Source organism: Chenopodium album, chromosome 7 (genome assembly GCF_948465745.1).
Source record: "Chenopodium album chromosome 7, dcCheAlbu1.1, whole genome shotgun sequence".
Taxonomy (NCBI): Eukaryota; Viridiplantae; Streptophyta; class Magnoliopsida; order Caryophyllales; family Amaranthaceae; genus Chenopodium; species Chenopodium album.
In genome coordinates, this window is record NC_137840.1 from 54,413,265 (window position 1) to 54,428,886 (window position 15,622).

Sequence of the window (15,622 nt, forward strand, 5' to 3'; positions counted from 1 at the left end):
GTCAATCACACTAAGTCTATAAATCCGACCAATAAAAAGAGCAACAATCCTACAAAGCCAAACAGATTTACAAACTAGATCCATGGTTTGTATGCAGTAACAAGCTGGCATGGACACAAAACTCACATCCATTGCACCAATGGGCATACTAATCAATTAATAACATACCCAGTACACAACTTATAGACATTTAACTCGTAAACTTTTTACTAACATAAATACAAACGACATATAGTAAATAATGTATCAGTACCACAATACAGCAATAAAAAACTGAATAATAAGAGAGACTTACTACAATTATAGTCGATATCTATATATGAAAAATGCACATGTTAATATATCATTAAAATATAATCAACATGATGCTGCGCTCTTGCAGAAAAATCACATTTACTTCATATCATACACTTTATGGCTCTATTTGAACCGAACAATAGTACAAACAAGTGATTATACCTTTCACAAACTGATCGGAAAAGAAGAATATATATATATATATATATATATATATATATATATATATATATATATATATATATATATATATATATATATATATATGAGATACTTATTTAAACCCAAATTAAGCTGAAATTGACCAGGAACAACATAGCTGTAAATTTTGGTGTCTGGACTATACTGCTACTTCAAGGAATGGATAGTCAGTATATCCAACAACAGGATCAGAAATGTAAAACGTATCTCTGTTATACTTATTCAGAGGCGCATCAAGTTCAAGCCTTTTGGGCAAATCAGGATTAGCCAGAAACAAACGGCCATAAGCTACAAGATCAGTGTAATCCTTCATCACGGCCTTATTTCCATCATCCTTCTTATAACCACCAGCGGCAATGAAAGTACCATTGAAAGCCTTCCTCATATGCAGTAAACTATGTGGACACTCCTTTATCTCGCCAACAGTAATCATCCTAGGTTCGATTACATGGCAATAAAGGATTCCAAATTTGTTGAGGGCTTTAGCCATATATAGGCCCAAAGCTTCAGGATTTGAGTCCCCTGATTCCAAGTAATCAGCAAAGGGAGACATTCGAAACCCAACTCTACCTGCACCAATCTCCTTCACTACTGCTTCAACTACTTCTAGAGCAAATCTACAACGATTTTCTATAGATCCACCATAATGGTCTGTTCGGTCATTTATTTGGTCTTTCATGAATTGGTCAATAAGGTATCCATTAGCACCATGGATTTCAATACCATCAAAGCCTATAAAAGATTAGTTTCAATTATAATAGGTAATCACGAGACACAAAAACATACATTCATACCATTTTCAAGAATGAAACTTAGTTAAATTTGGTTGGTTTTGTAAGCATTTTGTAATCACTTAAATAAAGATAGACATATAAAGATCTAAATAAAGTAATAAAGATTGTAACAAGGAATTTCATGGTTAAGATGATGATTAAATGCTATCATCTTGGCATGATTATAACACACACTCAAAGTTATTCTCAGGTTAAGCGAAAACTTACCAGCTTCTATGGCATTCCTAGCAGCAAGTCTGAAGTAATTCACAACTAAAGGTATCTCATCTGTTGTTAATCGCCTTGGGGTTGAATATTCTTCAGCTTCAACTGTTGTTAATCTCTTATCTGTGCAAGAGATTGGAGCTTGGCCATTTGGCTGGTAACCTGGCAACAAGCAAACTTGAGTTTTAAAATGCTAAGAAAAATCAAGAGAAATGAATTAGAAAAGGACCCAACTATGAATACATAGGAAATAAAATTATTAAGCACGAGTAAAAGTGATCATAAACCAACCAAAAACAATCAAGTTAACGAAAAATTGAATTAGCATACCTCCAATTCTTATTATGTGCAACAAATGGGTATTACTTGTGAGACATAATATATTTCTTTGTTACACATTATAAGAAACGAAGGTAGTAAAATATAAAATCAATGACGACAATACAGCCTAAATATGAAATTAATAAAAATACTCGAAACCAAGCTACATATAAGTTATTAAAAGAGTAAGTCAGTCCCTTTTTCGTAATGAAAATAAGAGAAATATTAAAACAAAACCACCTTATATAAATAAGAGAGTTATTGTAAATTCATCCAAACTGTTGAAAGTAATAGAAACGCCTGTAAATCTTTCTTTGTAATACCATCTTATCTATTTATATGCTAAAAATTCTGTACAATTGAAAAAGACCAACAATAGCCTAAGTTTTTATATTTAGCAACTTGAGATAATAAAAAAGAGTAAGATTCAAGTTAGTTACCTTCATTAGAAACTCGTCCAACATGCCAAATTTGACAGAAAAATGTACCGCCTTTGGCATGCACAGCATCAACAATTGGTTTCCATGCTTCAACTTGCTCTTTTGTCCATATACCTGGCGTATCCCGGTACCTGCACAATCAAAGAGGTTTGAAGCTTAGGAAAGAAGTTCATGTTTCTCTTGTTACTATAAGTGTTGAGCTAAAGCTATCTGCCTCGGACGTACCCTTGAGCAGTGTCAGAAACTCCAGTTGCTTCGGAAATGAGCAAACCTCCATTTGAAGTCCGTTGGGAGTAATATAAAATTGCATGTGGTTGAGGAACATTTCCGTACGACCTTTGTCGGGTCAATGGAGCTAAAACAACCCTGATAATCAAAAATATCATCGATTAACTTAATTGTCACATTTAAGTATGACAAAACTTACACATAACATACATAATCAATATTAGCCAACTCATTTAAGACCAAATATATCATGAAAGTTGACAGATACACACACTAAATTCTATTTTGTCAAATCCATTGAGCAATTGCAGAAGTACTTGAATAGAATTGCTCAAAAATCTGTTTTCATTACAATGATCACTGGTGTAATCCAGAGTTAGCAAGCATACTGCTGTATGATTTTAACAACATTATTGGTTCTCAATCACATACTAACTGTGATATTTATTTTTAATAATATATGAAAAATAAATATTATCATGAAATATATTGTAACATACTTGTAGATATTATAATATATAGTATTTGTAACAAATATGAATAGTAACTACATCTTATGTCCAACTACAGTCAAATTTTACATAAATGCCAATACAATTGACCTTATTTTATATAATTAAATATTAATGAAAATTATATATATATAAATAAAAAATAAATAAAATAAATGAAAAAATAAAAAAACTATAGTCATTAGTCAATGTTGTCAATGGTGAAAAAAAAAAACTAACGTGGACAAAGGGAATACTTTTTAATTTGTGCAACGCATGGGACTAACCTAATTACCTAATATTCACAAAGATTTACAAATATTAATCTTTTTTTTTTTTATCCGAGCTGAAATTTCAGAGATTCAATTACAATAATAATGTATTGAAAAACATCGCACAAAAAAATTGAAAAATTAAGCTCACCTATGAGAAAGATGGAAGTTACCCATTTGATAAGGGGTTAGGAGAGGGATAATTGCAGAATCTAAAGCCATTTTTCTTAATTTTCTTTCTTATTCTTTACTCAAAACATCTAATTAATGATAAAAATTCAACGAAATTTATAAGGATTATGGCGCCAAAACTTTAGAGGTGAGTTGATTAGTGGGTGTATGGTGGGGCCACAGGTTACATAAAAATATGATAAAAAGAAGAATTAATTGAATGGTGGATCAAAAATGGGGTTAATTATTGTTATTAAGGTTCATTAATTGAGAGATGCTACTTTGTATGATACTAGTACACCTCATCCACGACCTCAGCAGATCATCAAAACAAAGTAATTAAGGTTAAAGAAATCAAGTGGATTGCTTTTTGCTCTAGATCTATCGATAGTACACCTCTGACAGCAGCAGTGACCTATGCCGGCTGCGGCTCTTTATAAATAGTTGCATTTTGTGTATGCCTCGTTTACAATAATTTAGTCAATAATTCATTAATTTGAGTCTTTATCTTTAATTGTGGTTTGAGGACGAGTTTGATCTAATTTAGTGTTGGGCCAATGTTTACCTGCATTAAACAGCACGTTGACTAGACTTGACAATCTTGACTCGTACCCGATGCCCCGACCCGAATAACCTAACTCTTGACCTGTAAACAATGACTTGAAGCCCGAAATATACCCAACTCGCAGTGGAGTTGACCTGAATTTGATCTGGGGTACCAATGTGAATCGACTAGAAGTAGATTCGAAATCTAAATTGATCTAACTCATCGATAACGGAAGCGACCCGACCTGATTTTACTCGAATAATGTGATTCAAAACAAATCTGATTCCTAAAGTGACCATAACTAAAATTACCTTACACCTAAAATGACCCAAAGCAAAATAACTTGACACCTGAAATGATCGAATCAATTTAACCCAAATTACCTATCCTAAGTCGAACATACCCTAACAAAAACCAGAGCCTTTTTGGCGCAGCAGGCCACACCGTGTGGCCTGCTGCCAAGTCAGCAAAAATAACGGATCCTGACGCGCACATGGCGGGGTTACTATTCACATGCATAACGGGGTTACTGATTTTGTCAGTGTTACTTGTATTCTTCAGGGGTTACTTGTATTTTTTTTCCAGTGGTTACTTGCATGGATTACTTATCCTGGATTACTTGTATTTTTCAAGGGTTACTTATATTTTTTAAGGGTTACTTGTATGGATTACTTATTCAGAGGTTACTTGTATATGGGTGATAAGTCTATTTTATATATATTTTTATTCCCCGTCCCACGGTCATATTTGTGTTTATTTGAGCTCTGCGGAGTTATTTTTATTACTAATATACGTTTTCTAGTGTTTTTGTAGAGTTGATATTATTTTGTAGGAATTTGCAGAATTATGACAATTTCCGAGCTTTTTGAGCCACTACAAAGATATTGAAATATGATCGTATTTTATGATCGAGTATTTAGAGCTAAGGGCCGTACTAAATAAATTTAGTTCGGTAATTAAAGGCTTGATTGGTAAAGAAGTGTCCAAGTTTTACAAGCTATTATTACAAACCAAGCTAGTATGCGGGCTAAGTTATGAGGCCAACAAATCACAATACAATATAAGTTCAGTTATAAGCCCAAGGGAGAAAAGGCCCACTATCAGAATTACTGGGCGTGAAGGAAGCGGGCCCGATCGGGCGACCCAATGCCCGATCGGGCGAGTAAGCTGGAATGTTGCTATGTCGGTTTGTTGGGCTATATAAACACCCAAATCCGTGGCAACGAGAGAGGGAGTTTTTGGGGATATAATTCTTAGATTAGTTTTTAGACTTTGTCAGCTTTCTTTAGTTTTGATAATCATTAGCTTATATTTTAGAACTTCTTCCGCAGCTTTTATTGGAGTAGCTTAGAATATTAGAGATAGTTGACTTTATTTTATGTTGCTTCCAACTTCCGTGAGATTTTCATTACTACAGTATAGTTCTACTTTAATTTATTTATTTATTATCGCTTTACTCTAATTTTGTTATTTATTTTCAATACGAGTTTATTTCATTCTTGTTATTATTATTATGTCTCCTTTAATCGCTTTATTTATTTTAGATTTAATTATGTCCGAGTAGTTTTCTTTCTAGGGTTTGTGGAGGTCCATAAATAATATGAAGGGGTAATTTATTATTGTTAATTGTCAATGCTAGATTAATTTCCTATTGATTGATTTAATGCTCTGCAACTCGATTAGCGCTGGTTTAATTGTATGAGTTTAGCAATATTGATTCGAGATTCGAGAGATGAAAATTGATATTTAGGCCTAGTTTCAATAGGCAGGTTAATTTATAAATGGTTAAGTCGAGATTCGAGAGATGGGATTTAATACCGGTAAATTAACTCTGTGATTGTAATACGTAGCGAAAGCCCTTTATGATTTGATTAATTGATACATTAATGATTGATTATTATGTTTTACTCTGAAATATTATTTATTGGTGAACATATGCCCTAGGCCTTTTAATATTTGTTTTCTCCCTACTTTATTTTCCTTACTCATATTCTTCGTAGTATAATCTTTAATCACAACAACTCTTGGTTACTTTAATAATTTAGATTATAATAATTAATTAGGAATAGAAAGACTTGTTTCCCTGTGGATTCGACCCTACTTCCCTATCTACTTTAGTTAGAGGACTTAGGTAATTACTTTTGATTAGGTGACTACGACTTTAGCCTGTCAATGGGCTAATTCAAGAGTAACTTGTACTCCGTATGATTTACTTATTCAAGGGTTACTTGTATTTTTTTTTTAGGGGTTACTTGTATGGATTACTTATTCAAGGGTTACTTGTATTTTTTTCAGGGCTATTTGTATGGATTACTTATTCAAGGGTTACTTGTATCGGCTAATTCAAGGGTTATTTGTATGAGTTACTTATTCAAGGGTTACTTATATGTATTACTTATTCAGGGGTTATTTATATGAGTTACTTATTCAACAGTTACTTGTATGAGTTACTTATTCAAGATTTACTTGTAGGCCCCATACCAAACCAGTAACACCCTACAAGTAACCCCTGACCAAAACCAGTAACACCCTATAAGTAACTCCTGACCAAACCAGTCGCACCCTACAAATATTCAACAATCTACTCATATTACCCATACTGTTGTTGTTTATGTTGCTGAATTTTTCACAAAGAATGTTCGATCTATATATGATTCCACGAAGAAAACAAGCTCACATTTCTTCGTTCTCATTGATTTCATTACTTCAAATGTTGGATGATTAAGGTTAATTAATCGCAATTTTTCACAATAATTTGACACCCAATTTCGGGCTTTAATTACAGCAATTTGGCAAAGAGGATAGAGAAAATGGGTGAAGTAGAGATATGGTTGTTGATGATGTGTGGTTTGACTTGGAGAAGAAGCTAAGAAAAGAGGAGAGAGAAAATGAGTGAAGTAGAGATATGTTGTTGGTGATGTGTGGTTTGGCTTGGAGAAGAAACTAAGAATTTAAAAAATATATATATATAGAAATTGTGTGGCGACCCACATACAAAAATTTGTGAACAAAAAATAACATGAATCAAAATGTTTTTTTTAAAAATCGTTTTATAATGCCTAAGTGGCTAGGTATATAATTTGCTGATTTTGAGTATTCCTTTTTCTTCGCACTTTTTTCGATTAAGTTACAACAACTTGGTAAAAAGATTGACAATCAAGAAACAAATTAAATTACAAGGTCCCTACTAGTAGATCAAGTTGCAAAAACAAACTTTAAAAATAATTCTAAAACAGAAGTTCAAGTGCTTGTAACTTTGTAAGTAATCACAAAAACAGTAATGTAACAAGTTGATGCTTAACTAGTCAAAAGCCATGAAAAGATAAACATTACAATGACTTCTACTCCGTACTTTTTTTAAAAGACAAACGTTACAATGACTTCTACTCCGTACTTGATTATTCACATAACAAAATATTCAATACAAGTTCTAATTAGCAAAGATAGCAAAAACACTAATGATGACATAAAATAAAATAGAGCCTTATTGTGCTACTTAGTGTTTTTATGAGCCACTATGTCATGACAACTTACATAAAGGCGAGGGGATTCGAACTATCGTACACAGGTCATCAGTCTTTGCCACTTGGCCAAGACATCATCGGTTTATCCGTTTATTGTGCAATTTTCCTCTCCTGACAATTAAGCTTAAGGTATGGCTACTAGCATGAAATTGAACTGGAGGTTTTTGTTGCAAAGAGGAGAATACTACGAACCTAAGCAAATTTTTCCATAGTATGCATTAGCTACTGTATTATTTGCACTCGGGTTCAGCTCGGATTTTTATTAGGATACAAAAAGAGAGTTTATATATACTTCCATTAATCTTGTAGTCTGTGAATAATACACTGCTTTTACATGACACAGGACAATAGGACATACTCTCTTGCGTACAAAACTGATCATTTTCTTCTGTTTTTCAATTTTGTTAACACAAGGATTTTTATGCTTGCATCAATTCAGGTTTCTCGGTGTTTGGATGAGTGTGTCGGATTATAATTTGCTACTACAACGTGAGCATTTCATTAATGCACGATTGCCCTAAGCCCCTAACTCTCATATGCATGTGATACCAGCTATTTTATTGGACATTTTATTGAACATCTTTCAATTGTTTACATGGTATCACCATAGGATATCGATATTTCCTCCTGTACTTCACAGAGGATTTGTCCTTTGCCATGAAACGCTATACATTGCTATGAAGCACATGTCAGCATATTTAAGGCATTAGTACTTATAAAACCAAGTTTGCCTTAATTACTTCCCAGAGGTTGTAAATGCTGATGTAAACAAAGAAAGTGGTTGCAAAGTGCACCACGAAGTAAAGGCCTCAGACAACAGATTGGGGAAGGTGACAACTTTCGTATTCCTGGTTTTCAGCCTTATGCTGATCCTGCCTGCTATGCTGTTGAAAAGGAGTTGTATCTTGCTTCGCTGTGTGAGGTACCTGATTCTAGAGACCCATGGCAATTTCAGATGATCATGCTTAAGAACGGAAATTTTAACAAAAATACTAATTTGTCCTGAGAACGGTAAAACAGTTGCTAAAATAGTTACAGACAAATTTTGATCACTATTATTATGATTGCATCCTACAAATTAACTATTCAAAGTATTAATTACTGCAGAAGCTCAGGCCTCTTGCCAATCCTAATAATATGAGCCAAAAATTGGAAAGTTTTTGTATGTTTCCGATTATGACAGAAAATTCAAGGTACAGTCTAGTATCAAATGGATTGACTAAAATTATTTTGAGACTGTTGACTTGCTTTCAGTATTTCACAATAAGTTAGTCTGAGATAGTCTCACCTCAAACTAAATTTTCAATTCCTACCTCTGATAGTGTAAACACACAGCATGAAGATTTGCTTTATAACCTGAAAACACTCTATAGTATAACTACGAATGAAACTAATAATAATATATTGCTGCATTCATATAAATGATCGAGAAATGAACAAAATGTATATTTTACCGCCATAGCCATGCTGCAGTAATATATTTATATTGTAATGGGACATAGAAATGGACTGTGATCAATATGATGCTGCACACTTGCAGACAAGTTTTCATGAATATCATATTGCCTTATTATGTAGCTCTGTGAACAAATAAATGGTACAAAGAAGTAACTGTAGTACTATAATTTCCACAAATTGGTTGAAGAATAGACATAATTACAGATTTTGCTATCAGGGCTACTTGGCATCTTCAAGGAACGGATAATCTATGTAACCAACAACAGGATCAGAGATGTAAAAGGTTTCTCTGATATACTTACTCAGAGGTGCATTAAGCTCGAATCTTCTAGGCAAATCTGGATTTGCCAGAAACAAGCGACCATAAGCTACAAGATCAGCATAACCCTTCATCACAGCCTTGTTACCATCTTCCCTGTCATAACCTCCAGCAACAATGAAAGTACCATTGAATGCCTTCCTCATATGTAGTAAACTATGAGGACATTCCTTCTTCTCACCGACAGTTATCATCCTAGGTTCGACTGCATGGCAAAAGAGGATTCCATGCTTGCTGAGGGATTCTGCCATGTAAAGGCCTAGAGCTTCTGGATTTGAGTCACCTGATTCCATGTAATTGGCAAAAGGAGAAATACGAATGCCAACTCTATTTGCACCAATCTCCTTCACAACTGCTTCAACTATTTCTAGAGCAAATCTACAACGATTCTCTAGAGATCCACCATAATGATCTGTTCGGTCATTAACTTGGTCTTTCATAAATTGATCAATGAGGTAGCCATGAGCTCCATGGATTTCAACACCATCAAACCCTATATAAGAAAATTTTACACGATAATTAGGTAAGCATGAGGCACAACAATCTAAAGATCAATTCTCTAGAAGAGTGAAAATTTTAAATGTAAAAACACTTTATTGAAGGTCGTTGCAAACTTGCAACCATGTTCATTTGACACAAGAATGCTATTCCACCATAGTTTTGCCATCCTAAATCCCTCAAGACCCTCGTATTTTGTGATACTTAAAATAGTAGAATCAAGATCTCAAATCAAGATGCATGGACCAGCAAAAAAACAACAATCTAACAAAGCCAAACAGATTAACAAACCAGATCCATAGGTTTGTATGCCCTATCAAGCTGGCATGGACACAAAATTCATATCCAACGCACCAATGGACATAAGAATCAATTAACAACATACGCAGTATACAAATTATTTACTTTTTACTCGAAAACTTTATACTAACAAAAATACAAATGAAATATAGGGAATAATGTATCAGTAACCACAATTATAAAACTAACTATTAAGTGAGATCTACTACTATGACACTAGTATATCAATACATCAAAGATACGTATGTTGATTGTAATTTTCTTGGAGGATATATTATTAGAATATAATCAACATGATGCTGCGTTCTTGCAGACAAGTCCCATCTACATCATATTATACACTTTGTGGTTCTCTTTGAACCTAACAATCGTACAAACAAGTGATTATACCTTTCACAAATTTTGTTATGGAAAAAAAACACAATTGTAGATTTAGGTGTCTGGACTACATTGCATCTCAATGAATCAATAATCAATGTAGCCTCTTTCAAAAAAAAATAATCAATGTAGCCAACAACATGATCAGACATGTAAAATGTATCTCTGTGATACTTATTCAGAGCCAAATTAAGCTTAAATTGACCAGAAACAACATAGCTGTAAATTTTGGTGTGGACTACATTGCAACTTCAAGAAATGGATAGTCGGTGTATCCAACAACAGGATCAGAAATGTAAAACGTATCTCTGTGATACTTATTCAGAGGTGCATTAAGCTCAAGTCTTTTGGGCAAATCTGGATTAGCCAGAAACAAACGACCATAAGCTACAAGATCAGTGTAATCCTTCATCACAACCTTATTTCCGTCATCCTTCTTATAACCTCCAGCGGCAATGAAAGTACCATTGAAAGCCTTCCTCATGTGCAGTAAACTATGTGGACATTCCTTTATCTCGCCAACAGTAGTCAACCTAGGTTCGATTACATGACAATAAAGGATTCCAAACTTGTTCAGGGATTTAGCCATATGTAGGCCCAAAGCGTCAGGATTTGAGTCTCCTGATTCCATATAATCAGCAAAGGGAGACATTCGAAACCCAACCCTGCCTGCACCAATCTCCTTTACTACTGCTTCAACTACTTCTAGAGCAAATCTACAACGGTTTTCTATAGATCCACCATAATTGTCTGTTCGGTCATTTACTTGGTCTTTCATAAATTGGTCAATAAGGTATCCATTAGCACCATGGATTTCAATACCATCAAAGCCTATAAAGATTAGTTTTAGTTATATTAGGTAATCATGAGATACAGAAAACATACAATCATACCTTTTAGAAGAATGAAACTTATTTCTCATATTAGGCTTGGTAAAAGTCTTAAAGATGGTCTTCCAAATGATCAAGACCTCATTGACAACCATACACATTGACAATAACACAGAGGTGTTATTCCACCTTATTATAAATTGTTTATTGCTATATTAAAGACATCGTTTAAAGACTTGTTGAATGTAAATTCAGGCACTTAAATCTAAATGCATGGACCAAAATTAATAGTCAACATCTTATAAGACCAAGCTTACACAAACCATGTACATAGATAGTATGCTCTTACAAGCACGCAACGTAGACTCAATTCACATCCAAAACATCAATGTATATCAAATATGGGAGTGAAAACAAAGAAAGTTACTCCAACCTACAAAATTTCTTTCTTGTTATACATTCCTTCCCCTCACAGGCTCACACACCTCAAACCATGCAACCAACTAGTCTTTGTGTATGCCATATTGACATGACATTGGAAACTGGAAAGTACTTATCATCTTTAATGAGAGAAATTTGTATTATAAGTTTTAATCTAGACAAATAATATTAGGTGAAGAAAACAATGCCTTGTGTCAAACTAATAGAGTACATACTTACTCCCTCCGTGTTTTTTTAAGTGACACACTTTCCTTAAACGGCCGTTTTTTTTAATTGACACACTTTCTCTGTTAAAAATTCCTTACATTTTAATAATATATCTTCACCCCACTATCTCTTACTTTATCATTTCTCACTCCTTTCATAGTCCCCACTTCCTCACATTCTTTTACTTTATCATTTCTCACTCCTCCAACCTACCCCACTAACATCTTATTTTATTAAAGTCAATAAAATCTCCTAAAACTACGTGTCGGTCAAATTGTGTCACTTAAAAAAAACGGAGGGAGTATTAAATAATAACTCAATCGAAACACAATAGAAATCCTAAGTATGTTCATCCTTGTGCCTGTTCCCCTTCCAAGACTTACACCTTGTTAGGTTGTGGAGGCCTCATCATGGAAATTCACAAAGCTATAAAAAAAGGCTTGAATTATATTTGGCTGGTTTTGTAAGCATTTTGCCATCACTCAAATAAGGATAGACATATAAAGATATAAATAATAATAAAGATGATAATAAGAATTCTATGGTAAAAGTGATGATTAAATGCTACCATCTTGTCATGATTAGAGCACACACTCAAAGTAACTATCTCCCACCAAATATTCTCATGTTGAGCAAAAACTTACCAGCTTCTATGGCATTCCTAGCAGCAAGTCTGAAATCATTCACAACTAAAGGTATCTCATCTGTTGTTAATCGCCTTGGGGTAGAAAATTCTGCAACATCTATACCATTGGCCCGAACTGTTGGTGTTAAAGACTTATCTGTGCAAGAGATTGGAGCTTGTCCGTTTGGCTGGAAACCTGGCAAGCAAACTTGAGTTAGGAAAAGCTAGGGAAAATCAAGAAAAGAAAGTAAAAATGGAGCCAACTAAGTGAATACTGAATAAACAATTAAAAAAAATTATGAAGCACAAGTAAAAGTAATCAGAAACCAACCAGAAAATAGTCAACTTAAAGACAATTGAATTGATATAAAATGTCCAATCAATGATAATACAGCCTAATTATGAAATTCAATTAATTTAGACCAAGCTAGATAAGTCATTAAAAAAGTAAGTAAAATGAATATAAATATTTTAATACTCTTGATTAGTAAGTCCCTTTTTTATAATGAAGATAAGAGAAATATTTTTTAAACTAATTTACAATAACACACACACACACACACACACACACACACACACACATATATATATATATATAAACACCTAACTTGGGAGAGTGAATGTAAATTCAACCTAACTTTAAAAAATTACAACACTCTAAATCTTTGTTTGCACTACCACTCTATTCATTTATATGCTAACAATTCTTCACTATTGAAAAAGATCAATAATTGCCTAAAGTTTTATATTTAGCAAGTTGAGAGTTGAGATAATAAAAAAGAGTAGGATTCAAGTTAGTGACCTTCATTAGAAACTCGTCCAACATGCCAAATTTGGCAGAAAAATATACCGCCTTTTGCATGCACAGCATCAACAATAGGTTTCCATGCTTCAACTTGCTCTTTTGTCCATATACCAGGCGTATCTGGGTACCTACACAATCAAAGAGGTTTGAAGCTTAGGGAAGAATTTCTTGTTTCTCGTCACTAAAAAGTGTGGAGCTAAAGCTAGCTGCCTCAAACGTACCCTTGAGCAGTGTCAGAAACTCCTGTTGCTTCAGAAATGAGCAAACCTCCATTTGAAGTCCGTTGGGAGTAATATAAAATTGCATGTGGTTGAGGAACATTTCCATATGATCTTTGTCGGGTCAATGGTGCTAAAACAACCCTGATAATAAAAATTTTCAACAATTAAGTTAATTGTCACACTTAAGCATGACAAATCTTACATCATACATAACACACTTAAGTATTAGCCAACCCACTTTTGTTGTTGCTGAGACCCAATATCATGAAAGTCGACACACAAACACACACACAAAAAATAATGTCAAAATTTCTTGAGGAATTGAAGTAGTTAAAAGTTGCAAAGCTAGAGAATCTTAATAAAGTCAAAATAATCAAGATCAACAAAACAGACCAAGAGGCACCAGATTGTCACCCAAGCATCATTGAGCATGACTTTACACATTTTCGAATTCTTATTAAGGAAACAAAGTGGTGGCACGAGATCATCCTATCAATGGTAGAATAAGATCTCTAACCATAGACGACACAGACACTAACGAGTAAAAAGTCAATTCCACCTAAACCTCTATGTAAACGACGCTGATGAGTAAAATAGCAAAGACCAAGCCATGTACATTTATTTAGAGGAGCGAGCATACACGCGACTATACTATAGGCAATACACTACCTTCCCCTCTTTCTACTTGGCACATATCTGAGCCACTAGAGGCCATACCCTTATGATTCCGATTTGCAAATATAGCAAACTCAAACTATCTTGAATAGAATTGTCAAACACGACTGTCCTAATGTTTTTATTTCAATGATTACTGATGTAATTCAGAGTAAACAAGCAGCTATAAGATTTTTGCAACATATTGGTTATCAATTCTTACCGCATTCCTTATGACGATTCATGTTAGCCGACCCCAAATCATTTTAGGACTAATCTTTATTGTTGTATTGGTTATCCATTTTTACCACATTCATCAAATGACTTTATTAATCTTATTACTACCAACAACAATTTTCAATTGATTCAGAACAATCCCATTACACATTATGTCCTCACTACTCTCTTCCAAAGCAAAAAAAAAAAAAAAAATTAGTACTTCTAATTTCATAATTATAATTTTACTAATTCCACCCTTACTATCTCGAATTAATAATTCACCAAAATCATACAACAATGAAAATATGTCTCATAAATCGAATTCCAAAATTATAACAATTGAAAATTGAATAAATAAGGAATTAAGCTCACCTATGAGAAAGATGGAAATCACCCATTTGATAAGGGGTCAAAAGAGGGATAACTGCATTCTCTGAAGCCATTTTCACACAAAATTTCCTTAAATTTTCAAAAAAAAATTCTCGTTCTTCACTCAAAAACCTATGATAAATCAGGAAAAATCACTGATATTTATAAGAATCATGGCGCCAAAAAAACTGACCAAAGTTTTACAGGTGGTTGTATTGGTGGGTCCAAATGCTACATAATAGTGAGAGAAGCAAAAAATAATTGAGTATGGCGTTCTAAGAATGGGGCTAATTATTGTAATTAAGAACAGTAATTGAGAGATATGATGATGATGGTGTACATCATTCATGACCTTAGCTTAGTCAATGGTCAACAAAACAAACTAAATAAGGTAATGAAATCAAGTGGATTGTGTGATCTTGCTTTTTTCTTGATTTAGTACACCTCTGACACCAGCAGTGACGTATGCAGACTATGGATATCTATAATTGGCTAAAGTTAGACCTTGCAAATGCGCCATTCAGGTTGGGTACGAGTCGGGTAATTTGAAGTCGAGTCAAATTCGGATTACTCCCTCCGTCCGACCGTCCCCGATTGTGGTAGAAAATTACGGGAATTAATAAAAATAAGAAGTAGCAAAAGTACATTGAAAAAGTAAATTTACATTGGATATTGAAAAGAATAGAGAGAGAAAATAATTAAAGTAAATGGGAAAGTAAAATTTACATGGGAATGTTAAATTTGTTAAATTTGCACAAATATTTTTGCAAATGGGAGATAATTTTGGTAAAAAAAATAATATTAATAA

General features: G+C 33.6%; 2 protein-coding genes across 4 annotated transcripts; both read right to left on the minus strand.

Moving 5' to 3' along the window:
• Positions 1-545: 545 nt before the first annotated feature.
• LOC145637929 (putative 12-oxophytodienoate reductase 11) lies at positions 546-3,513 on the minus strand. The gene is made up of 5 exons (XM_081688929.1): positions 3,400-3,513; positions 2,483-2,623; positions 2,258-2,388; positions 1,500-1,658; positions 546-1,230 (listed from the first exon to the last, which is right to left on the minus strand). The coding sequence occupies exons 1-5, from the start codon at positions 3,468-3,470 to the stop codon at positions 638-640; spliced, it is 1,095 nt and encodes a 364-aa protein (XP_081545055.1). The 5' UTR covers positions 3,471-3,513; the 3' UTR covers positions 546-637.
• Positions 3,514-8,875: 5,362 nt separating this feature from the next.
• On the minus strand, positions 8,876-15,110 carry LOC145639066 (putative 12-oxophytodienoate reductase 11). 3 transcript variants are annotated; one of them, XM_081690193.1, is made up of 5 exons: positions 14,818-15,090; positions 13,573-13,713; positions 13,349-13,479; positions 12,566-12,742; positions 8,876-9,760 (listed from the first exon to the last, which is right to left on the minus strand). In XM_081690193.1, the coding sequence occupies exons 1-5, from the start codon at positions 14,886-14,888 to the stop codon at positions 9,168-9,170; spliced, it is 1,113 nt and encodes a 370-aa protein (XP_081546319.1). In that variant the 5' UTR covers positions 14,889-15,090; the 3' UTR covers positions 8,876-9,167. The 3 variants fall into 3 exon arrangements, with proteins under 3 accessions (XP_081546319.1, XP_081546320.1, XP_081546318.1); XM_081690194.1 differs by lacking the exon at positions 8,876-9,760 and adding an exon at positions 10,595-11,214 and having other exon boundaries at positions 14,818-15,110; XM_081690192.1 differs by lacking the exon at positions 8,876-9,760 and adding an exon at positions 10,595-11,274 and having other exon boundaries at positions 14,818-15,099.
• Between the last annotated feature and the right edge of the window lie 512 nt (positions 15,111-15,622).

Excerpts from the sequence above, each read along its gene's own strand:
- LOC145637929 (XM_081688929.1), bottom strand. The coding sequence starts at position 3,470 with ATGGCTTTAGATTCTGCAATTATCCCTCTCCTAACCCCTTATCAAATG. Across the intron at positions 2,389-2,482 it reads GTTTCTGACACTGCTCAAGG|GTACCGGGATACGCCAGGTA; the intron begins GTACGTCCGAGG and ends TTGATTGTGCAG. Across the intron at positions 1,659-2,257 it reads TGGACGAGTTTCTAATGAAG|GTTACCAGCCAAATGGCCAA; the intron begins GTAACTAACTTG and ends GCTTGTTGCCAG.
- LOC145639066 (XM_081690193.1), bottom strand. The coding sequence starts at position 14,888 with ATGGCTTCAGAGAATGCAGTTATCCCTCTTTTGACCCCTTATCAAATG. Across the intron at positions 13,480-13,572 it reads GTTTCTGACACTGCTCAAGG|GTACCCAGATACGCCTGGTA; the intron begins GTACGTTTGAGG and ends TTGATTGTGTAG. Across the intron at positions 9,761-12,565 it reads TAGGAATGCCATAGAAGCTG|GGTTTGATGGTGTTGAAATC; the intron begins GTAAGTTTTTGC and ends TTTCTTATATAG.